A 26096-nucleotide genomic window follows, 5' to 3' on the forward strand; every position below is an offset into this window, starting at 1 on the left:
TTTGCAGGCAAGAAGGGCTAAATAAACCTGCCTGAAGTCTTATACCAAACGCTTTGACTTCAAGAGAAGAAACTGGCAGCGAGAGGAAAACTAGACAGTTTGCTGCATTGTTCCAGCCAGCACCGAGGCAGGGCTACCCCGTGCAGTGAGTAGGTGTGATTAGCTCATTTGTCATTAGTTTAAACTGAAGCAGAAAGCAGAAGTCTAAGCACACGGAAACAGCACCCTCCAATTCTGATTAGCCTCTTGTTTATACCACGTTGTGGCAAGCTAAGGCTGCATTGGCTCACTTAACCCTTCTGCAGGCGCGGGTGTAGTAACTCCTGTCTCCCTTGGAGAAAGGCAAGAACACCTCCCTCCACAGAGGGTTAGCAGGAGACAGAGCAGTAATCCCACAAACTACCACCATGAAGACATCAAATGCTTTTGTTCTCCTCTTAGTCCTGCTTTACATCAATGGCAGCACAGAATGGCCTACGCACACAGTCTGCAAAGAGGACAACTTGGAAATACATTACAAAAGCTGTGGTGAGATTTTTCAAATTTCCATTTTCCTTTTAGCTGGGCAACAAAGTTGTGCTTACTCAGTGAGAGAGGTTTATAAACCAGGCGATGAATGGAAGAGTTACAATACCAAGCCAGCACTGGGTTTTGCAGCTAGAATATTTTTAGTCTTTCAAATATAGCTAGTTTGGGTGATACATGCACTCAAATCTAACTGTACTTAGAAGATAGTACAGAGGAAATAATATAACCTAATTCAGAGTAACAAACAGCTGTCAAAGATTCAGTTCAGCATGAAAGAGATTACCAGGATTTTTATCATGAAGTTAGGTTAAAAAAAAAAAAAGGGAGGAAATAATATAACCTAATTCAGAATAACAAACAGCTGTCACAGATTCAGTTCAGCACGAAAGAGATTACTAGGATTTTTATCATGAAGTTGGGTTAAAAAAAAGAGGAAGACCCTAGATCTTTATCTGTCCTGGGATGACAGACTCTTCAGCGTGCAGATGCGCTGTTTTCCTAACGCGCGGTGAGGCTGTGGTGAAGTGCTTTCTGTCCTCCCACTTGGAACGACAAGGGACCCAGTGTGACAGTGGGAAGGATTCGTGTTCTCCGCCGTTGCCCCCGTGCTCGGTGACGCTTCGGCAGCAGCACTTAACAGAGGCTTTTCCCAGGGACCACGGGGTTTGTTTGTTCTTTAAATCTGTAGAGAAGGAAAGGAGCAAGCAGCACCGGAATGACTGAAAATGAATTCACTGAATGGTGCCTGCTTTCCACCTCTTGCTTTGCTGGCCGTGTGCCTCACCTATTGTGCTGATCTGCTTTACAACAGGGACAAAGGGAATTAGATTCACAGACGCCTCATTCATTTTCCGCACGTGATGTGAAAAGCGATTCACGGCGAACGAGCACCCTAGAGTTTGTTTTTCCAATTCATCCTGATACAAAGGGTTTCCCAGGGGGCTTTTTCTACCCGGTAGCTTTCATGTGGTTTTGCACACCCATTAAAATAAAGCCAGAAAGGGACAAGAGAAGTAAATAAATATTTGTAATACTATTCTTTGCCGACCTGCTCCTAGGAGACTAAAGTCAGGCTTCACATATTATAAATGGGTATACTGCATTAAGAAAATATTTAATTAGATATTGAATACTAAAACAAAGGTAATATCAAAGCTTGTAAGAAATCATTGTATAACTTAATTCCATGCCATCAACAGGTCTCAGCATGAGATGCCTTGTCACAGAGGCACAGACTACAGTTTGAGTCAATTCAAAATTTATCTGCTGGGCATATGTCAGTTGGGTATTGCTTCTTACTATGCACACCACTGGCCTAGCTAAAAAAAAAAAGCATTTGTTTTGAGCTTACATGTCACTTATTTTGGTTAGACACCCACACAAAGGTAAGAGGTACATTCATTCAGGAGAAATTTGTGGCTTCAGAAGCCCAAGCCAGAGATCGTACAGGTCAGGTCCCACCACAGAGTCATTTTCTGTTCTCTCAGGCACAGCTAGGGCAATGAGAAGATTACACAGACACGGAAACGATGCAAGAATTAAATCAGATTCGTTGTTTGAAGCCCAATATAAACACTCCCTTACAGCCCTGGCAGATTCAATTGTGGCAATGCTCACAGCTGCTGTCACAATGTTCTGCCCTACCTTTTTCCAGAGGCTACCACACCTGTAGCATCACACCAGGATGCACCATCTGCATCTCTGCTGCCCAGCTCATAGTCTGGTATCTTGCATAAAGCAGAAAAATATAAGGTGTTTTGAGCTGAACTCAAATATCTACAGGTGGGGAGGATAAATCTGAATACACTAGTCTAGATTCCCTTCAGAGAAGGCACTGCCCTCAGTGAGCTCACTGGCAAGCCCATAGGTGCCCATCACCCTTTCAGGAAAGAGGAAGCTTTGTCCCCACTTCACTTCGTTGTAACCACAATGAGATGGGCAGGACACAGTTTGTTCTTTAGCTGTATCCCGCCAACTGTTCTTGCCCAGGAGGGAACAGACATGCTAGTGCCTAGCTTTGACAAGACCCTTTCCCAACAAACCTTCTCAGGGCAACTTCGAAATGTCAGCAGGCACAGAGTCAATGATAGGCAACTGCCCATACTCTTTAGCTGTTTCAGGGGACGACTGTCCTGTATTTTCCTCTAGTCTGAGAAATCCCCGTGGTACATCCTGGTCCACTGAAAATGCCAGAGGATGACGCATTTTGGGGGATACAGCGGCCACGGTGATTTCATACCCCTGTATGAAATCTAGGATAAAGGATTCCTTGTTAGCTTCAAAAAGGTCAGGATATCACCTCTACTGTTGTTACTGTAAACTCTAGGATGTTACCAGAGAATCAGGGTTGAACCAAGAAAAATTTAAGGAAGTCGAGAGAGTTTTTGCCAAGAACTTCACTTTATTTCTGGAGCTGAATGTCCTCTATCAACAGATTAATAGACTTCAGTCTGAACATTTAAAAAGGAACTAAGTGTCCATTTCTACATTGAAGTTTATCAGATCCTCTCCTATACTGGAGCAAAAATTTGACTAAAGCCAAAAAGTATGAGCTAATATAACCATGAAAAACGTAGCAGAGATGCTTAGGTGGATAAGTGAAGACAGGCAAAGTGTAGCAATCTTCTGTACCCAGGAGCAAGTTCCTGTTCCCTGTTCCAGGCACTTACCCTACCTGCATCCTATATCTATTATGGGTAAGGCACACATCAAGAAGCCCCCAGCCTCACTCTGTGTTCTGGATTCTATAGAAAGGATCCCCAACCCCACCCACGTCAGATTAAACATTCAGTACTCAGGTCCCCAAGGCATGCATCAAAAGAAAAGTCTAGACAAGACCCCAGTGATCAATATAATGCACTTGTGGAAAAAATAAAAAAGGCGTCTAAAAGTAATCTTACAAAAATTCTCAGCAGCAAGTCCATGGTGAGAAACTCAGGCTGAGACACGGGTGGTCTAAAAGTGAAGTAAATAGACAGTATGCTGCCTCCTCTGTATAACCGCAGGAGACATAACTCTGAGACAGTCTATTTATAGCAAGACATTTCCCATCAGTGCCACTCTTCCTCCCAGGAACAAGTGACAAAAACGAAGGAAGATCTCAAGTGACCACAAATCACTTTAGAAACCTGGGCAGGGATCCTGAGATAAAAGCAGCACAGGTTAACCTCTCCAACTGAGAAAAGAGAACCCTAATTGGCAAGTCTATGCAGAGACATGAAAAGAAGCAGCTACACAAATGGCTGATTCCTATCCCTTTTAATTTCACAGTGATTTTTACAGTAATAACACTTTTGATCTTTCCAGCTATGTTTTAAAAGGCAATTGTCTGGGAAGGGAAAGGCAAGAAGGCAATGATAGCAAAGTGCTCCGAGCAGATTCCAGTGTCAGGTATCCACCTGAAAGTGCAATGGAGTCAGAGACTACAAAATATAACTCCTTAACGCATCTATCAGCACCTGCTTCTAGATCATTCATGTAAGCCTAATTTTCTTAATTAGCCATGAAAACATTCTTACAATGCAGTGTTCAAATGGGGCCCTCTTCATAGGGTGAAGCAGGTGATTGCCACTGCAGACATATGAAAAACATTTTCCAACTATTTTTACAGTTCTCTTGAAATGTTAGTTGAGCCTACATCAACAAATCAGTGTTTCAGAATGCCTGTGTTACCCAGACTGGTATGCTCGGTGATTAATAAAGGTCTACATTTAGATTAGAACCTGGGAGATTTCAAAGCTGCCTGCTGCTTGAAACTGTAGATTTCTTGACAGAGCAGAAAAGGTTACAGATAAGGCAGAAGGTTCTTAGAAAGGGTCTGGAGAGCATCAACCATTAAGGACTTTGTTTTCTGTGCAGGGAAGTAAATAACAGGGAGTTTCGGGGAGATCTTCAGGAGAGTCAAAGTAGTGATATTTCAGGATGACCTCTTGAAAAATATTCCCCAGACTTTATAAAACACTGTTCAGACTAAAAAAAAAAATAAAAATATAAAATTCCACATACTGTCACAAACATTTCTCAATTCATGTCTGACTTAGTTTACTTTTTCTTCTTTTTTTCATCTGAAGCAAGGTTAATAGCCATCAGCTGAAGTTTCAGGAGAAGGTGCAATCAATCAGTATACATTTCAAACCTAAATATGAAACTGGTTTCACCCTTTACAAGTTTTATATCTGCATATCTACAGAATTAAAAATACTAAAACATCTTTACCATTTGCTTTAATTAATGTCTTTTGCTAGACAAAGAAGCAGGGCTCTCTGGTCATCTAGAGAACCATTTTTACATCCCAATGCCTCTTCCTAAACAAAGTCAGACTGAACTTGAGTTCACTGATCTCCATGACTGCTTGCATAGCTCTATGTCACACTTCCAGCAGGGTCATTTCTAGAAAGCTTCTTCCTGCCCTGCATTGGTACAGTAGGAGAGAGCAGCACTGCCCACTTCAATATGAGCTTGCACTGGATTTCATTTACAGACAGAGAAATTCTCATTTGTATGGCTTCTCTTTAAATATGTGAGCTCAGATTTGGATCTCTGCTATAATGGCTCCTTGAATTCAACGGGGTTATTCTGGTATAGAACCTGCTCTGGTCAGATAGTGCAATACAGACACCCTCTTGTCAAACTCTGCTTTGAGAGAGCTTTTCAGTGCTTTAAAAAAAAAAAAAAAGTGGAGACAGAGACTAGTTAGATTACAATTTTCTGATGACTTATCAGTCTGTGCTGAATGGTTTCAGTCTTACTATGGTCCCCCTTACACACTCAGCCCATCATACCCTTTCTCCTACATACCGAGAGGTCAAATATACTATTTGTCTTAAAATCCTCTTTTGCCTTTTTTAAAAATAGAATTGTAACATCCATCACTGCTCAATCAGTAATACCAACTTGTAAACAATCATCATTATAGCACTAATTTTACACCACATCACTTTCTGTTTTGTTCATCAACCAACGTCCTTTTTCCTCCCTGGCCACACACTTAAATCCTTTAACTAAAGTATAAGTAATCCAATAGCTTCAGCTGGCAGAGAAAAGTCTGCAAAAAATTCTCACCTCATGCATCTTCAGGGCAAATGTTCTCCTAGACACTTGGTAAAAGAAGGTTCTTTTTCCATTATTCTTTGGGTTTTTGGCAGACAGATTGAGCCAGATGCTTCTCTTGGACTTAATTATTTATTTATTTCCCTCAAGCAGTCTCCAGCAATTGCTTCTGCTTCTAAATTATTTAAAGCCACACGACACCAACTCCCCTCTGATCTTTTGTTGCATAGATCGCTAATGGGCAAACAATCAAAGAACTTAAGAATTTCACTTGAAACATTCTTTCTGTTTGTTTGCTTCGTCCAAGCAATCTTAGTGTCACAGGCTTGCTGCTATACTCATCTGGTATAGCTTACTTATTCCAGGGGGAAGGCCAGATGTTGACATGCATATTTCTGGCACCAGATCCTAACAAACTGAAGCTATCATCAGAATCAAGTCAGCATACATATGAGTGCACATGCAAATCCTTTTTTAAAATTTTGGTCCCTCCATGTATTATTTAAAATACTTCATCTATTTCATTCTCTGCTTCATTAGAGAGGATTAGAACTTTCTTTTCCTATGTGACCTCTTAAGGTGGTTCTGCTTTCATTTTACCATGTCTTTCACAGAGGGGAGAGCATTTAGTAACTTTTAAAATGTAAATGCTAAGGAGGCGCAGGAGACAATTTCATACCTCCAAGGTACACTGGCAAAAAGATTAGGTTCGGCATCTAGACTTTGAACCATTTAGCAAAATCAATATTAGTACTTTCACTGAGACTAGTAGTGGAGAGAATTAACCTCAGCTGAGCTTTTCCCACCATGCTTTAAATTTTACCATCTAATTTGTTCTCAGAGGTTTCCTCACAGTGCCCATTTCTTCACCAAATCAATGGAGGTCCTGCATCATGGACTGCAAAAGAGGGCTGTTTATGTGTGACAGCCCCTCCTGCTTATCTTTGGCTGCTAAATCTAAATGAGTAGATATGTTTTCTACCTATTGACTTTTTGCCATGTCTTCAGTTGCTGTAGTCACGGAGCTACTAAGGTATCACAAGCAGGAGGGGTAACAGCCTGCAAGGCAAGCCATAGGAAAAGGTGCTCTTTCCTTTGGAAACAAATAGGACAAACATACCTAGAAAATTGTGTGTTGCATTACAGTCAAGAAGTACTGTGGGCAAGGCAGAACTGTCATTTGCTGCTGCATGCTGAATTTGGGTCTTAAGAAGGGAGCAGGCTAATTTACTGAACAGGTGAGTCACAGCTATATCTACCACTTGATAAGAATTAGAGATTACCTCCTCTATTACATAAAGTAGAAATTATCAAAAGACACATTCACGGCATAAAGTCAGGAGGAAGAATAAACCACAGTTGCTTGTAAGTGCTCCAGCGTAAAGCTTTCTGTGTAAGCATATGAAACATTGCTAGGCTTTCTTTACATTGCCACATCATCTCATCTTGATCTGTAATCAAGGCCTCAAAACAGGTCTGGACCCTACAATGCCTACAGTTTACCAAAGAAAAGAGAGGCAAGAGATCAGGTTCTTGCAGCAATTTAACACCTGTCAGCAAAAATATCCAAAATAATCTAAGAAAAATTAACACACCTCAGAAAAATGCAAAAAGGACTTAAGCATTATTGTGCATTGGTGTCACTGCACCAACTTCAAGGAGACTTATGGCAACCTAAAACTAGGGAGGAACAGTGGCCATCAGAGATAAGATGTCCAAATACCCTGTACAGAAGGAACCACCACATACTGAATCCAAAACCTTTGATCTGTCCCAGATGCTGCTTTTAGACTCAGGAGAGCTTCCAGTTGCCAAAAGCTAGGATCTTGAAAGCTACCACAAATTAATTCAATGCACCAGTTTCCTCTTCACCTGAAGATGGATGACTCCTGTCAAATGATCCAGCAGCGATCAGGCAGGCAGGAACCCAGCTAGTTTCCTCAGCAGAGGGAGCATGCCATTCCAATTATAGCCTACTGCCACGCTCCTGCAGTGGATTTCAACCCATCCTGGGAAAATGGGAACATTTAGCCCATTTATATGCTGCTGATTACTCTTCTGTATAATCAGCAGTAAAGCCTGCTATCCCTGAGCATGGCATGTGTCTAGCAGCAGGGCAGCTCCTAGTCATGTTTGGGTCTATTTCTGACACAAGTCTGCAAGTCTGTTGTGAATCCCCAGTCATACTGGCAAGCACTGATGTCCAGAGATCTGTCTCAAGTAAAGCAGTATAAAGAATGAAGAAAAAAAAAAGCCAAAACCCACATGAAGAGAGAAGAGACAGATCCTATTAGGAAACACAGGCAGTTACTGTATGCATCTCACTCATGCAGCGCATGGTGTTTTCTTACCAACAGATCAGAAGAACAAAGACTTTCTCTCTCTAATACATTCCCTGCTGGGCCCAAATTAATGCAGTATTTTCTTGTTATGCTGCTGTAGCTGAAGCCTGCCCTGCCTCCCTTTTTCTCTCAAGGTAACTAGGACAAATCAGGATTATCAAATACAAATGCACATCTGTATGTGCCATCTCTCAAAACTAGCATCTTTCAGTTTTGCCTTCTCAAAAAGGTTTAGATAAAGCTTTGTCATACCACACAAAGCACAAACCCCCCCCTTTCCAAATACCACTGCTGGCAAAAGAAAGCCCTTCAGGCACTGGACCTCCCCTCAAGCCCTGTCAAACAGCTCTAACAAGCCTGCTGTCAAGAAAGGTGGTTCAAGCAGGAGAAGGCAGGGAGACTCAGGTCAAGTTTTTGGCAAGGCTGCTTTATGCATATTGACAACATCCTCATCCCCAAACACAGCCCCCTCCAGCTGCAGAGAGCCCCTCATGCCTGCTGGCTTCCACACAGCTCCTCACCCAGGCCACCAGCAGCTCCATGGCCACAGGTGGCAGCTGAGTGACCTCAGCTTGGTACCAGGCAAATCTCTTCCTCTCTTCTCCACCTGCCACACTTCAAGCCCTTTTCTCATGGGCTGAGCCCTCCATCCCACAGCTGTTCCTCACACCCCAAATGCTGCTACTATTGAAGTCAGTGCCCAACAATTTTGGAGAAAGCTAGTCACCTTCTAAGTTACTGTTTCTGAATATTTGCAAATTTGAACATCAGTTATATCCAACAGTGGGTTTTATTTAAAATAGGAAGAGAAAAAGCCTTCATCCTTTATTTAAGCTAATTTCCTAAGACATGAATTGCCTTGCTTTAAAACTAGGGCCATAAACACTGGCCAGTGATGTCTGTGCCTTAATCTAACCAAGCAGTATGTAATTGCTCTTTGCATTACCTGTGTTCAGTATTCTTGAGTGAGGAGTGGAAATGATTGAAACATTGCATAAAATATAGCTTAAAAAAAGTGTTTAAGTTTCACTTACTACTGTTCTGGGGTTTTTTAGCTTATAGATTATCCTGAGACCAAATTTTCAGCCTTCCCTCTACAGCCATCTAAGTTTCATAAGAAAGGAAGCAGAATCATGAACACTATTAGGCATCTTCAAGAGCTCCACGTTTAAGCAGACCTCACAGACCACAGGTTGATCTTGCTGTTTACAAAGGGGAATTCCCATGGGCTGTACCCCCCAGGACATTAAGGATACATGAACTGTAATCTTCCCTATTCCTTCACTTCCATGCTGCCAAAGCAAGCCAGAGAAGTACAGGAGATAAAACATACCATGACTTCTGCAAAGGAGGCCAGAGTGCTTGTCAGAACTAGGCAGAAGCCGGGAGCTGGTCACATCTGAGGTGAGCTTCTCAGGATGAAGCATCCTCATGATAAGCTAAACACAGCCAACATGAGCCTCACAATTTATTCTGCTCCCCTCTGAGCAGAGGGTCGATCTGCTCCTCCCAGCCATGTCTGGACACGTCAGTGACATGTAGCAAATACAGGCCCAAAGGGAAGTTCATTAAACTGAAGGTGCTCAGGGAAATCTAGATGCACAACTAGAGAGCTGCTAATTCACCTGATGCTTCTTCCTCAGTACCTTTTAAGTAGATTCCAGTGTCAAATATAACCTTGAGCATTTAGGTTAATTTATTTAAATAGACATTAAAAAGAAAATGTTGAGTGAATACATAAAGTCTCAGATCCCAAACAGTTCCTCATTCTTTCCCTCTCCTTTCATCACCTTGAATGTTGTAAGGACTAATGATTTAATTTTATTAAGAGCTTTGAAGGTGAGGAGTGTTGGGTAATTACTAAATATGTTTCTTCCTTGTGCTAATTTCCAGCTCCTCTGGCACCAGGCTGTCCTTGTATGACCTTAGCCAAGCGCAGCTATGTCATTCCATTCAGTTCTGTGGCTTATCTGCTCCTAGAAGTGTTATTTTGAAACACCCAAACTTACCAAATTGGAGAGTCTTCTCACCACTGCAAGACTCACCGATGCCGAGTCTTACAAGCAAACCTTGCCTGCTTGCTGTTCCCATTCAATCATACCACTGTTTTTTATGCTTATGTGGAAACAATGTGATTTTAGACCAGATCCAGTTGAAAGTAAAGCCAGTGGAGGATAGTTAACAGGATGAAGGGGAGGGAGAGAGAAAAGACAGAGGCTGTTGTATACCAGTCCAGCAAAATTCCTGTAACAGGTGCTTCCCATCTGGGCATCAGTTTCTGTAAAGCCCAGTTAGTCATCTAGCAGCTCAGGCTTTGAGGGGCATAGCCATGGTGAGCTAGCATATTATCATCCCCGGCTGTCTGCTTCATCCTGCTGCTGGAGATCACCTCCCAGAGCACGGGAGGCTGTGGGGCATAAGCACAGCATGAGCTGGTGGCCCCACAACTATAGTAACCGAGGCATGAAGGTGTGTTCCCATCTGTTGCCCCTGTTACTGAGGTAATAATCTCCATCAAAGGTACAAGGCTTGCAGCCAGGAGGGTCACTTAGAAACACCACTGTAAATATGGCTGAGTTAATTTACCTATGGACCTTCTGCCAAGAACAAGAACAGGAAAAGAAACTCCGGGAAGAGAAGTTCAGTAAGTCGCATGAGCTTCTAGGCTGTACCACACGTCTGTGCAGTCTTCTAGAAAAACCCAGCCAAACTCATTGCTGTGAGCACCTTGCTATGCTAAGCCAGGCTGAAATCTTGCACCATGGTGCCACCACAGGTCCTATGTGAGGCAAACCATATACCAAGCCAATATAGCAATAAACCTCCACTAGGGTAACTTGGGTAAGGGTGAAATGGGAGGTGGGATGCAGGGGGTCAGCTGGAGCTATGCTGTGTAAGTGGTGATCAGCAGCAAGATGCCGGGTATGCCCCAAATTTACCTCTCACAAAGCAGGATTGCACTGCAGAAGCCAATCTTCTGCATGAGCCGTATGTTCAGTACTAGATACAGTTGAGAGCTTAGCGTTAGCCACAGCATCAAGCTCAAATCACAGGTCTAAGAGATCTTACAGTGCATTGATTGTTTACAAAACCCAAAGACTTGTCTTTTTCTCAGAGCAGTTGCCTGAAAGCTTCAGAACTGTCTAGAGAGAAACTTCAGTCAAAATCCTGCTCCCAGACACCTTCATGCTAGCTGTAAATACATTGCAGCCCAAGCCCCTCTCACTAGATAGACACATGCAAAAAATGCCCATTTCCCCCCCCAATAAGCAGATTTTCACTGATAAACCTCAACACGGTTACAAAATTTCCAGCAACATTCTAACTGTTGGTAATATATCAAGGCTGAACTGGTAAAGCAAAACTCTGCAACCAGTTGAAGAGTTTCTAGCTTTAATTATGGAAGAGGGAGCAGATTGAAGGGAGTGGGTGGAGGGAAGTCTGGGAACATACAGTACTGCACTATGAAATGTTGCAGGGAAGTGGAAGGCTGAAGGGCAGCCCCACGTATTTTAGAGATTTAACGGTAAATGTTATTGCTCTGCACATGTGAAAGACATAACATGTATTTTTTTCAGTCTAACCAGCTCACTTCAGATTGAGGCAAACAAGGAAGAATAAGTATTAAACCTCCATAAGAGACACACAGTGACTCACAGTTGTGCATCTGAGATGAAACACAAAAATGGCAATTGCCTTGAGTTGCCTTTGCCACACGAGGGACTCCTCAACATATAAAGAAAGAGGGGTATGGCACACTAGGGGTATGCACACCACCTTAGTTCACAGTGCACAGCTGAATTTACAGACATCTTCACTTATCAAATGGTTAAAACCCACTGTTTTCTTTAATTTCCTTTTAGCAGCAACCTTTCTGCCTACATGGTTTGGAATCCAGACTCCCTGGCACCATAGCTTTAGCAACACAGCCATCCTCTCAATTGATTCCAGCAGGAGGCCCCCACATACACCACAATATCTAAGATGTTGGGTTGCAAAGTCATAGCCTGAATTTCCACTGGGAGATGGTCAGAAAATTAATTGGGGTTCTTTTGCCAGTGGAAAAGTTTAGATTTCTCAGAAAGAAAGTAACAACACAAAATCCAAGCTCTTTAATTCACAAATTTTGCTGGAATTTCTCATGTGGCTGCTTCCATGGTTTCTTCCTCTGGAAACCAGAAAACACTTCTCTGTATAGCCCAGAGCCCTGTGCTGCATCCCTAGCAGTGCAGAAGACAACACCCATGACTATAAAACACCATGAAATATGCCATCTAGCAAAAGAGTGTAGAAAAAAAAACAAAACCAAACAGGCATGAAATGTCTAAACTAAAACAACCTGAAGGTCAGATTCATTGTGAGAAGCCTATGCTTTCCAGATAAACTTGGTTTTATGAACATCCCCTTTCTACCCAAACAGTTACTGATGAGAAATTTTGAACTAAAAATTCAACTTCTAGCACTAATACCATGATTTAATTTGTTGACTAAAGCACAGTCTGGTCTCTTTGAAAAGAGAAGAGCATCGTATATATTCCCGGTGCCATTTTTAACCATAGCTCCCTCTGGAAATTACAGAGCCAACAATTTTAGTCCAGCACTGTTTGTAGGCATCAATGCCCAAGTTGCTCTGATCTGAGCATCTGCTTCCTGAACCTTATCATCACACTGCACAGAAAACAGAAATGAGAGGGGCTCTTGCAGAAGTCCAGAGGAAAGCGGAAACCAAGCCCTGAGAGGCAGCAGAGCCCGGAGGGGAAGCAGGCATAACGGTCCCAGGGAAAAGAGAAGTTTGACACACTTTCCAGCTGGAGCAGGAAACTGCCCTCCTACCAGATTGCGACAGCTTCTGAAGTTGCAATAACAAAGTGAGAACTGACAGGAATATGGGAAGAAAGGAAAGACGCCCTCTGACTCCTGTCACACTTGAGCAGATAAACAACCCCAGGTACTAACTTTCTGTCCCAAGCAGATCATGCAATTGCAGAGACTTCTTTAGTGGTGTGGAGGACAAAATCCAGCACAGCAACACAGAGCTGTGACTTATGTCCCTCCTTTAAACAGTTGTTTTACTTTACCAGAACTTGGGAGCTCCTTTTGGACAACACTGACAATCCGTGTGTTTGCAGAGCCTGTCTTGGAGCCCCCAGCTCCTCACAGCACTTTCATTCATTTCATGCACGCCTCTAAGCAATCAGGCTTTGATCACCCAGGCTTGCTCCCTGCCAGCTGCTACAGCTGTGGGGCACTGCTGCAAAAATGGGGTCAGGCTATGGAGATGCCAGCTCAGCCTCACAGAGGACACTCGTGACTCAGTTTGCACCACAGCATCAAAGGAAAACTCCCCCAACCCATTATTTTCAATTCAGTGAGAAGATCACCTCAAGCAACAATAACTTAGAAACAGAATTCAATTCCCAAGTCTGTAGTTTGTCACCACCAGCTCTATATAAACCAGGGAGCCTATGGCTGCTTCTGCACCTGCTGCAGTCGCTTCCCCCCTTGCTGTGGTGAAGGGAGGTGGATGCACAGGCTGGCTGGAAAGCCACCATGAGGGACAAACCTATGCCTAAAGCAAGCCTTGAGGCCCAAGGTGATACCCTTCCAAACTGGCCAAATCTTTCACCTCCAGCCACAGCTCTGGAAAACTCTTGCACGTGCTGTTGGTTGTGGCAGATGAGCTGTCAGTTGTTGCTGCTGGCTGTCACCAGAGTGACACCTTGGCAAGCCTTCAGGCATAGCACAGAGTCTCATGGAGGCTAGCAAGGAAGAAGGTGGAAGTGAGGAGGGGGGAAGCAATTATGCTTGTGTAAGAGCTTTGGAGCTTGATGCAGAGAAAGTGGTACTGTAGGAACTGGTAAGAGCCACATGTTAGTCATCAGCTGTAGGGCTCCTTTTGACCTTAGTCTGCTAAAGTCTCCCAGAGAGAGAGAAACAGAATATTTCCTGGATTAGAAAGATCATATGATGGCAGACCCAGCATGAAATACTGCAGGATCTCAGCTACAGAACTTTATTTTAATTTTTGGACTTTTCATCCCACTTCAGGATTCTGTTTTCCAATCAGCCTTGCTGAGCCATCTTGTGATACAAACAAATTAAAAATGTCATCATAACCAAAGAGTGCTGAGGAAAGAATGGTGATGTCCAGAGCCTGGGAAGAGCAGCTGTGCTAAGACTTCACTGTTAAAAGAGTATCGTCTGCCCACCATCACAGGGAACTTGCTTTCCCTGAACTTGGCTCATTTTCCCACATAATAGGTTTTAGCCATATATGGGCATCATCTGAATGTGCTCCATATTGAAGTGGCAGAATGGACAGAAGTAGCTATTAATCAAAAGGTATGGGAGCTTTGAGCACATCTTGGAGAATTTTTAAGGAGTGTGTAATCTGTTTTTTATAACACTTCCGTATTTTATTGTTTTCTTCTCTGCAGTGTCTCATTAAAAATACAACTTATGACCCACTGCTTTCTGTCTCCAAACAGATCCCAAGCAAGACTTCGCTTTCAGTATTGACCGTTGTTCTGATGTCGCAACCCACACCTTTAACATCAGAGCTGCTATGGTCCTAAGTAAGTGAATTGCTGTTTTCTCATGCCATAAACAGGTAATTCCTGTGTGAGTGCTGGTATTAAGGAGTAAGCAAGGGTGACAACCTCCTATAAAATATGAATGGGCTTCGTTTCTGAGAAATTTCAAAACCTGCGTGGGGCTACAGACATATCAGTTCTGTTATCAGCTCAGCCTCAGACTATGCAGGTGATATCAGCCCTCAGCCCCTGTTCCTTTCCTACCCTTCATTTGTACATATGGATAGCCAAGCTGGGGGCTGTTCTAGAGCTTGCCTTCATAGCTAAGCCTTTTGGGGAGAGTCTTGTTGAATGAGACACCTATAGCACCCACACTGTGTCAGCACCAGCAGTACTCAGCAAATTGCCAAGGCTGACCCTTGCAGATAGGAAACCAAAGAGTGGGGGACAGACCAAGGTGGGGGACACCTCTTTGACCCTCCTGGGCATGCAGAGAAGCTTGCTGGGGGAGTTTTGGGGAAGGGCTAGCCTGAGGCAACAGTCATGCCATCAGCTCACCACCTGTGCTAGCTGAAATTATACCCTTCAGCATTTGACTGATCAGCAATATAAGGTTAAAAGCAGAACCACAGTCGAGCTAATGGGCTGCATGAACTAGTTAATATTAGCCATAGCTTGTTTTGTGATCCTTGCACAGGAAAGCCACCTTCTTGCAACCCTCAAGCTCACCTAGAACCTCTGTTATCAGAAGATAGATATGAGTATGCTGCTGTACGCTCTTGGTGCTGAAAATAACTGTGTGTGCCAAGTCTTTTAGCACTTGGGAATGCTTCCTGGCATGTGAAAGTTCTCCCTCTTGTGATACACGCTGCCCTTTTGCCTGGGGAGCACCAGTTTTCAGGTGGCTGTAAAGTTAAACAAGCCTGCAAAATCACGTTAGAGGCATTTGCAAATATTTTCCCCACAACTCAGAGTTCCCTCTAAATCCAGTAGCCTCACTGGCTGTACCTACGTGAGCAAGCCAGGCACATGCAGACAACCTCCCAGCACTGCCACGTGGCTATGCTGGTCCCCGGCACAGGTTTGGCTCAGGCCAGCTACCATTTTCCCAGGCAGTGGCCACAGGCTGCTCCCCAGGGCCCATTTCACTGAATTTTCACTGAATTTTTAGAGTTGGAAGGGACCATAGAGATCATCTACTCCAACTGCCCTGCTAAAGCAGGATTGCCTAGAGCTTGTCAGAGCATGTTACTCAGGATGGCATCCAGGCAGGTCTTGAAAATCTCCAAAGAAGGGGACTCCACACCCTCCCTGGGCAGCCTGTTCCAGGGCTCTGTCACCCTCACCGTGAAGTAGTTTTTCCTCATATTTGAGTGGAACCATTGGATATAGCCCCTCTGCTAGACACAGTGGAGAAGAAAGTTTAAACATATGGACACAAGATTTACTATGCCAGTTGGCCTCAGACGCAGAGAACGATAACAGGCATAGTTTATTTAATAATAAAGATGTATGCTATTGTGTTCTCTGCTATATACCTTACGGGACTTAGAGACCTGTTCCTGAAGCATGGATTTCTATGTATTGGGAGTTCTCAGTGAAGAGAAAACATTGAATAGCTTTATCAGCAGGTGAAAAAAATGGAATCTTTTTAAAAATAAAGTAATAAACCTGTTTACCCTTGCACTTTCTCTGAGCTCTCCTTCTGCTTTGTGTGTAGGACACAACATCAAGGAACTAAACGTCAAGGTTGACCTGATCATAAATGGAAAGACCGTCTTAAGCTACTCAGAGGCGCTTTGCGAGCCGGGACATTCTAAGCTTATTTTCTGTGGAAAGAAGAAAGGAGGTAATTTAGGTAGCACTCTAAGTGTTTGATGGCTACTGAATACTCCAAGCAGGATGCACCCGCTGTGCTGTTGAACGCACCAATACATCGTAATGTTCTGTTTACTTCAACAGCATGTTAATGGATGACAGAAACACAGTAGGACAGAGACGTTTTAATTTCAGAGCCTGCTTTTTCCCTTAACCTGTTTGCTTGCTTTGTTTTTAATCACAGAATATTGCATGGACATGGGATTTCAAGTCCATAAAAAAAAAATGACTGTGGTACTGTGACCCCATACAACAACAGAAAGGTTCATAAAAGCTATTTATAGCCACGTGGCTGTCATGTGAGCAAAAAGTATGACAAAAATAAAGGCCAGTTCTGTAAAAGAAATGGCTGAGCAAACAAACAAGTCGTTCTGAACATACTCTTCACTATTAAGCAAGTAACGCTTCCTGTCCTTAAAAGCAGTTCCCAATTCACTTTAAGAGGAATTGAATAAGAATATTGGGACCAAGGTACTATTTAATACCATCTGTGGTTTGCATCTTTTTTTCTACTCAACACATGCCTACACAGCTGTCAGATGATTTCAGTTCATGTCAGTCAAACTGCCCACTGGTGCCAACTTGCACTATTTGGTTTACAGTGGCATTAGTTGTCCCCAGAAAGCAGGCATCTTTGGTCCCAGGTGAGCCTGGCACCTCAGGGTCCCTTCTGCAACAACACAGGCCAGGTAATGCAAAGCTAGCCACGGTATGTCTGGAAGAGCAGTAGTCATGCCTCTGGACTGGAATATCCACATATCTTAAATGGTTATTTTAAAGTCCCTCTTACATCATGATTATCTCTTTAGGCTGATTTTAAAATAAGCAGGTAGAGCTGCAGGGAAGTTTCAGAGTTGTCAGAGCACCAGTCAGTTTTGGAAGCTCTGTTTTCCTTCCATTTGCCTGCACCTGCATCCTGATAACAATGCAATAATTCATGTGCAAGGGCTTTGAGTTTAAAGACCACGCACAGCAAGCGCTACTGCTAAGATGGGTCCTGGAAAATTACTAAGACATTTCACACAGCATAGAAATATCACAAAGAGCAATAGAGAAATGCTGCATGAGCAACCAATTATGTAAATCCCGTAAGCCAGAGAGACAAAAAAATTAAATTCAGAGGTTTCTTCAATTGTGTATTGAATTACAAGGGCAAAAAAAACACTCACAGACCTACTGAAAAACTATCTTATTCTGATGAAGTACTAAATAACATCCTTTAGAGAATACATTAAGGAGAAGTAGAGTCAGTCCTGAGCTGAGCACAAACTGCTATTCACACATTAAGCCACAAAGACAAAGCCTCCTGGGGTTTACAAGTCCCTTAATCTTAAACTGACAGGTGATTGTTTCTACTAATTGAAGTACTTTATGATATAAAAACATAGCTGGTTGTTTAAATAATACTATATATCTTCAGTTAGAATAATTCCTAAGTTAGTGCAAGAACCTCTACCACACACTTTTTAATACACGCTCTCTTATTCAGTAGCTGTTTTTATTTAGTAATTAAATCACAGTGGGAAAGAAGTGAACTTCCTCAGACTAAGGTTCAAACTGAAAGCATGGTATTTCTTAATTAGTTGACATTTGGTTCTAACCCTTGTTTTAGGACACAGAATTGAGCTGAAGACCAATTTGAGGCAGTTCAGCCCAGCCATAGTTTACCATATTAGCACCGTTGTAAATCTGACCTAATACATACACAGAAAGGACAACATTGTGAATGGCCAAGTGTGCAGCCTAGCAAACGTACAGAGAAGCAGGTAGCTCTTTCAACTGAAGCTTTCCGTGCAGAGCCCCTTTTTCCCTGTTTTACAGGCCATATTTCCAACATATGGCCAGACCTGACCTGAGTTTAAATATAGTTCCACACAGAATTCACTTACCTTCCACAAGGAGGACAAAAATTGCCTGTCCCTCCTTCTCCCAAAATGAGACAGGACATAGTTCTGCTACAGGCTTTGTTGGTCCACTCATTCGCGTGGACAAACAGAGCAGAAGTTACAAGGAAAAGAGACTTATAAGAGCCAGATGTGTCAAAGTCTTGGGTGTTTGGCATTGTTTTATTTTTCTTTGCTCTCCTGTGATGCTACAGTTTTTCCATGACTGGAAAAACTTTAGGAGGCTTAATAGAGCTGCAGCTCTTGGGCTTATCATAATCATATAGTCTTTGCTATTTGCATTAAGCAAAGGTGATATCTGGCACTGCTCACTGGGACTCCTAAAGAAAATTCCAAGATATTTTTCTTTGACCTATACGCCTGTTGTGAAGTTGTTAGCTCAAAGGTTCCAAGGAAATGGGCCATTTTCCACTTAACAGCAATAGCAGCAAAACTGCTAAATTCTTTGTGGCATAACATGAACCCAGGTCTTCCTCTTTTTTTGGTACAAAGTGCTGGTTATTCCCCATTTCCTCAAAAAAAAAAAAAAAACAAAAACTGCTAAATTCTTTGTGGCATAACATGAACCCAGGTCTTCCTCTTTTTTTGGTACAAAGTGCTGGTTATTCCCCATTTCCCCAAAAAAAAAAAAAAAACAAACCAAAAAACCAAACAGTTACATAAGATTAACAGATTTCCCAACGCAATCACTAAAATCAGAGAAAAAGACATAACAGGGTAATATTTAGCAATGCGCCAACCACAACTTGCAGGCTTAAACAAAGCTTACTGACAAAAGACAGTTGCATCCTCTGCAACTTTTCTTTCAGGCCCAACTGATAAAGGCACCATCAGAGCACTTGCCCGATTCCTTGTGCACAGTCCCAAACCAGATAGGAACACCCCGTCTTGCTTCAGACCTCCATTCTTTACAATATTGCCTCTTTCAGTAGGTGTTACAGCAAGCAAGTTTCTAAAATAGCATTTGTGAATAAAAGTAGAGAACATAACATGAATTACAGAACTGGGTATCACATTGATAGTTTAGGTACGTGCTTCTGAGAAAGCAGCTACACCACAAAGCTAGGTCTTTGAGCTGATATACAATGTCATCTTGCTTAGCCCCTTCATCTCACTTTTTCCTCCCCAGTAAAAAGAGTAGATGTTCTCACCCAGCTATGTATTTATATACATTTTTCTCACTCAACTACACATCCATAGCTGGCAGTTATTCAGATCATTCCTGCATCCCTAAAACTCATAGAAGTTGTGTGTCAGTTGCATGGGTACAAGATCGTGTCCTAGAAGAACTCAAACATGGAGCATTTCAGTTCTAAAAAGATTTAAAACAGAAAAAGGAAGAGGTGGGTGCAGATGTACAGGGCCTTTATATAGTATAAGAGTGTGAGAACGTTTAAAGATTTTCAGTGCAAGGAAGATTTGAGAAAGAGAAGTGAGAATTTCATTATAGGTGTTTTGTCAGAAATGAGAGGCATCTTCAAGTTACTAGTTATCATTTATCGTGAAGTAATCCTCAGGAAGTTCTTACACATTTGAAAGCTGTGCATCAGACTGGAAGCTACTAGAGGCCTGCTCATTTGCAGGGAAAAGGACTAAGTTACTTTTGGTAGAAAAAACAAGGAAAAGCTGCTACAACAAATACAATAATATTATCTTGAATCAGTGGTACGTTAGGAATGTTTTCCAGGATACTCTACAAAAATCACCTTCAATTAAGTCTTTAAGGAAAAGGGCTGAAAACAGAAGGTGAACTGAAAGCACATCACTGATGACAGCATGCTTGACATATACCATAACTTACCAGCAGACCAATAAAAACATAGGTGAAGTTTTAATTGGAAAAATACATTTGTGATTTATGCTGTTCCCAATGTTGGTACATTTTTTGCAACTACATCTGGGCTTGCTCTAAAAAGACCACAGAATTCTTTCAATGAGCTAGGCTCAATGTTTGTGACAGTTACACATCCTGCAGCAGATGTGTTCATCCTCTCTCAATGGAGGAATGTAAAAATGTATGAATATATGGAGAAAAATGTATGGGTATATGAAGGATGCTGTGATAAACTACAGCTCTTAAAGCCTCGGAGGATGTTTACACTTCTGGAATTATAGCAGAGATCCTTATGTGAGAGGAACATCGAATGGGCTTTGAAATGCCTGATCCAGCCAGCAGAGGCACAGAGTAGGTTGCCATGATCCAAACAGAGCATGAATGGTAAAATTCAGCAGATCTATGTATCCATGTTATTTCCTGGCATGTCTCAACTGGCTGAAAATGAAAGCTGCCCTTGCTTTCCTTCCAGGATATACTTTCAAAGCAGCATAGTCCTTCCCCTCTGCCCCATTGTTGAAGCAAGGAAGATCACAACAGTCTTCTAGAGGCCTGGTTACAGAACCACAGAATAGGTGAGGTTGGAGAGGACCTTGGAAGGTCAGTTAGTCCTTTACTTAATCAGGGCCACCTACAGCTTGTTGCCCAGGACAGGTTTTTGAATGTATCCAAGGATGGAGGCTACACAGCCTCTCTGGGTGACCTAAAAAAAGGTCCTTCCTGATATTCAGAAGAACCTCCTGTATTTCAGTTTGTGCCCACTGCCTCTTGTCCTATCACCAGGCATCACTGGAAAGATCCTAGCTCCCTCTTTGCACCTTCCTTTCCGGTGTTTGTGCCTGTTGATGTGCTCTTACCAAATCTTTCTGTTCTCTAGGCTGAGCAGTCCCAGCTGCCTCAGCCTCTCCTCATTGGAGAGATGTTTCAGTCATATCAATTGCCCTTCACTGGACTTGCTCCTGTAGCTCCATATAATTAATAATTGTGAACCACTGCAATGTTTCACAACCTGGTTAGAAAAAGTTAAATAAGGGCAGTGCTGAAGCACAGAGCAGTAAATGTGAACCTCAAATGGGACACACATTACAGCCCATGAGAGTGGCTCCATTGATCACCAAGCAAAGGCATAGCTACCACACATCAGAGCAATTATGGAAAACTTCTCAGAGAGAACTGAGGCAGAACCCTAAGACTGCATTCATCTAGCTTCGATGCAATCATTACTTTGTCACAGCAGAGTCTGGGCAAAAAAATAGCTTCTACCTACACTGAAGGAGAGATTAGCATTGCCATCATTTCAGAAACAAATTTATGGCCTGATAACTCCTACTTCATTTTAAAATACAGGCTTTGCAGATCTTGAATGCTGCATCTGTATGTTTAGATTCTGGATGGCTTTCTGACAGCCTGGGCAAGACCCTAATGAGCCACATGATCCAAGAGGAGATTTCCATGTCTCTGTGGGAGAAGGACTTTTGGGAAGGGTGATTGTTCATAGCCCAGTTTCCTCTCTGCTCTCCTCTGCTGCCGTGCAAGATTTGTTAGGCTTGGAGCTGACTGAAGGAAAGACAGTCAAACAAGGCTCTCTACTGAATGAAAGGACACACAAACCATGAACCACACCATTGCATGGTCCACACCATCCTGAGGGGGCAGCTCACAATATGGGTTAGCATACATCAACACACACATCTCAAGCCTCAAGTCACTCATCACCCAAGTCATGCAGTCTGCAGTGCCTTTAACTCCTGTTTAGGCTCTAGTAAAGTTGTGAACTGAGAAGTGGGCTGTACTGTATTTTTAAAATTCTTGAGTCACCACTCTCTGCAGCAGAGATGTGTCAGACTTCAGGGCTCTTGCTTCGTGCACAGAAGCAAACAACGATGGGTGACTGCTGTTTGAAAAGGAGAAGACTTCTTGGTGTCCAGGTGAAGTAGCCAGGGATGCAGATGTACAGTACGAGTGCTCCAGCACAGTTGATCAATTTGAGTGACAAGCCTGTTTTGGTATTAGGTTTTTCAGGTATTCAGTTTGTTTTTTTTTTTTTACAGAATTGAGAAGTTGTGCATCTTCTCTACCTCCCAGGGTCATCAGGGCATTATGTTTAACAAACTCCTTGTTAATGCAAAGGTTTTGAACATCAGTGATGTCTCAGGTTTCTCCTACTCTTTTCCTAGTTTATCTTATAGTCATGATTCTTTCATATAAGTTTATTACAAGGCATTGACTAACATTTCATAGCATGCGTGGGCAAGACCTTCTGTGGACTCTTTTCCAAGTCAGATACCTACTACATGGTGGGATGGACCATACAGCATAAACACATTACAAACCTTTCCTCCAACCTTTCACAAGAAACAGTTTAAAACGGCACAGTGAGACTGGACTAAAACAACTCTTTAGAAGTGACAAGCATCAAGATACCAGCACATACTCATATAAATATGATGAAACACTTACTCCTCTGTCACTGTCAAAGTAAAGAATATTTCATGACACCTACAAAAGAGAATTTTTAAACAGTTCTTAGACTTTTCCACAACTTGTGGAGGGCAAGTTGTGCAAGAAATTCTGAGATACCAAAACATCTACAAGTTTTATTTTCAGTCAAGTCTGCACAGTTTGGCCCAGTAAGCTATGAAAAAGTAGGAGGAACTGCAGAACAGCTTGCTAATTCTGTCCATTAATGCCAAAGTCGCCCTTTCTTCAACAGCAAGAAGTAAGCATGCCTTGCGATCAGGGAAATCAGGATTGGAAGGTGGAACTCCTGGGCTCTATTCCAGTCAGCAACACAACTTGTGATGGCTTTAGCACATCATGTAACTTCGTTGCCCCCTCTTCCACTCAGGCCAGGAGTACAGGTCCTCCTGGAGCCCAGGCTCTGCCCTGCTTTTCCTGTAAGGCAGCACACATCCTGACATTTCTCTCAGGAGGGCTGTTGCAAGACTGTGTACAGAGCACTTTGCAGTTTCATAACGCTTGTCACTGGAGCACTTTGAAGTGTTATTACAAAAAAGCATCTACGATTGGCTTCTTGTTTCCTTCATGTGCTGCATGTCTAACCACCCATCACCATTTTTGCTTTTCAGAACACCTCTACTATGAGGGACCAGTCACACTGGGAATCAAAGAAATCCCACAGGTAAGTTGGTCACAGCTGTACTCCCAAGCAGAAAGGCTTTCTGGGTGAGGGATGTCCAGAAGACGACCAGCAATCACATCAGCATATTCCAAGCTCCCCCAGCTGGCACATTGGATCTGATAGCGTTTACATGACTAATCCTTTTCAATATGAAATTAAGTGGCTTTGCTTAAAGCATTTGAAAGCCACCATTATCTAGAGACAGACAGGTTTTCTGAGGATAGCAGACAGGTTTTCACACAGGGTGCTAGGTCCCCTTATGCAGGCTGTTATCCCGCCCTTACCAGCCTGCTTCCCCAAAGGCTATGCCTAGAGAGAGATGCTGTATTGAGCAATGCCATTTCTTCTCTCACACTGGCGTGCCCAAGCTCATATCAGTCAGCATCCTGCTCCAGCAGCAGCTTTACTAACATAAGGAGGACACTTCTGTAATAAAGGCTCTAGAGAAACTGAGGAACAGGTCTTTAGACAAAGAGGAAGCCCTAGAAACATCCACACAGAGCAGTAAAACTCCAGTTCTGGGCAAATTAGCTGAATTTGGAGCCAGAAATTCTAACACTGTTCACAATCCTCTTTTAATAAGAATTTTTACCCATGAGCAAAAAAAATTATTCTAGAGGAGGAAAAAAATCTAATCACCAATGAGCAATGGAAATGAGTTATTATAAACTTCCTTCTATGAATGAAACTATAAGCTTTTGGAGAATTAATATGCTTGTGAGAAAGGGAATAGGAAGCCTTCTTTGTTAATTAATCAATCAGGCAAATAACTCCTTATTGCCAGCATGGAAAGATGGTGTTATTCCATGCAGCAATCATCACCTTCTCATTACAAAGAACAACCTCATCTGAGCAGCCCGAAGGACGTTTGTGCAGTCTGCACAGCAATTACAACAAGGCTGTATTCTCATGAGCGTGTTGCCATTGGGCCTCTCTAAATTTGGATGTTACACTTAACTTGAACCTCTCTGTGAGGACACAGGCCAGTTATTGCTTTAGAAATCCCATGGTAAAATGCAAATGCCAAGAAGCCTGACTCATTCTAGCTGTGCCTCCTTCTACTCCACTTCCAGAAGAGTTCTGAGCAGGGCAAAAGCTTTCTATGGTTCAAAGCCAGGACGACCACTGCTGCCAAGCTCTCCTACCCCAGGTTTTGCTCCCCTCCACACTCCAGAAAAGCCCAAAAAGAAATACTGCAGTGCCAGCAACCTAGAGTGAATGAAACTTAGTTCACCTCTTCCTCCAAATCTATTAAACAAGCCTTGTCACCTCTCCTGCCCAGTGCTTCTCCTCCAAGTGTCTGGAGAGAGCAGTTTTGATCTATAGAAAAAAAAGCCATGACTTATTTAAGGTTGAGATTTTGTGCAATGCAACAATACAAGTTCTCCCCAAAGCCTGAATTATTAGTAGTTTTAACTACACATTTTGAAATTAAAGTACCTCTTGTTTTATTATATAGGAATTCATCACAGATTGAGTCACACACATCCCCCAAGGTGCTCTCTTACAAAAATTTATATCAATAACAGTGTACACACTGTACAACAAGATCCAAGGAAGAGAAGTGCCAGACAACTGAGCACCTCTTCCCCTTCCAGTTACTAAAAAGCACAGGCCATACTGTGCTTGTTCAGAAGAAACATGAGAAGTTATATATATTTGAAAGGAATTTTTATGCATCAAAACATTTTGTTCCCCTTGCACTGTTTTAATTTTGAACTTGTGCTGTCAGCATTGATATCCCTGATGAGAGTATTTTGGCAGAAGATATAGGCAAGTCCTTTACCAGCTCTGAATTGCATTTGGACAGGAAAGGTTTTTGAGGAACTTGATGGGAAAAGCGTTATTCTGTTTCTAGGAGGAGGACTGTCATAGAAACAGAAGCAGTTATATACTACTGATGGGCTAATTTCTTGCTTTGTGTTTGTCTCATACAGGGAGATTACACTGTTTTAGCGAAGTTGACTAATGAGGATGGTGTCACTGTCGCTTGTGCTGATTTTACTGTGAAAAATTATTTAGACTATTATTAGCAACAAACCAGTTTCATGAAAGCTGCGTACTACCAAAGCTATTCAAGTCAAGTAAGCTGCTTGCGTGCTACAATGATTCTGAAGGAAATAATCCCCACATGGTTCTGATGCTATTCCTCTTTATAATTCACTATTTTCAAAAAGTCACCAGACCCTCTAGTGGTAATTTTATCTCTAAACTGTAGCCCATTTTTTGCTTCTAATATATACAGCTGCAAGTAGAAAGCATCTGATACCAACATTCTCATCTTAGGATGAAAATAGCATGAGGCAGAACAGGCGAGAGCCTAAACATTTCTTTGCAGTAAGTTATGAAGGTATCCATTTCTAACACAGGCTAAAGAAGACTTTCATATGTATCATATATTATGCAGTTACAGCACTCAAAATTTTCAGTCTTCCCTGGGGCATATCTGGAGCCTCCACTAGTATAGATTTTGTTATAACCACAGAACAAAGACCAAATAGAATGAAAGTGCCTTTTTTTAGTGATCCATGCCCTGTCACTGGATTCAGATCACTCAAATCTTCTGGAGTCTACCTGGAATTTTCTGTTCTTTAATGTCTTTGAAGTGATATGTGAATCATTCTGTAACTAAGCTATGTGCTCTTCTTGCTTCTCAATAAATTCATAATGAAAGGAAATTATTTTTCATCATTTTTCTTAATGATTCTAGGATCTTTCCAAAGCTTAAAGTTGGGGGGGGGGGAGTAAGTTAAATGAGCGCTTTTGTTTAATACGAAATATCAGTCATGTTGACACACATTTTATGTTAGAAGAGGACAAACTGTTCCTTGCTTTGAGCATGAAGCCCCAGGAGAAGTAAACACAAATTACACTTCCAGGTGTGGC

At 42.3% G+C, this 26096-nt stretch overlaps 1 protein-coding gene across 1 annotated transcript; it reads left to right on the forward strand.

Moving 5' to 3' along the window:
* Nucleotides 1-236: 236 nt before the first annotated feature.
* Nucleotides 237-25888, forward strand: LY86 (lymphocyte antigen 86). Its single transcript, XM_014940934.1, has 5 exons — nt 237-528; nt 14408-14494; nt 16173-16301; nt 23158-23210; nt 25148-25888. Exons 1-5 carry the CDS (start codon nt 408-410, stop codon nt 25241-25243), a joined length of 486 nt encoding a protein of 161 aa, XP_014796420.1. The 5' UTR covers nt 237-407; the 3' UTR covers nt 25244-25888.
* The last annotated feature ends 208 nt before the right edge of the window (nt 25889-26096 follow it).

This window comes from Calidris pugnax, unplaced genomic scaffold (genome assembly GCF_001431845.1).
Source record: "Calidris pugnax isolate Ruff unplaced genomic scaffold, ASM143184v1 scaffold8, whole genome shotgun sequence".
NCBI lineage: Eukaryota > Metazoa > Chordata > Aves > Charadriiformes > Scolopacidae > Calidris > Calidris pugnax.

Excerpts from the sequence above, each read along its gene's own strand:
- LY86 (XM_014940934.1), top strand. The coding sequence starts at position 408 with ATGAAGACATCAAATGCTTTTGTTCTCCTCTTAGTCCTGCTTTACATC. Across the intron at positions 529-14,407 it reads AATACATTACAAAAGCTGTG|ATCCCAAGCAAGACTTCGCT; the intron begins GTGAGATTTTTC and ends GTCTCCAAACAG. Across the intron at positions 16,302-23,157 it reads CTGTGGAAAGAAGAAAGGAG|AACACCTCTACTATGAGGGA; the intron begins GTAATTTAGGTA and ends TTTGCTTTTCAG.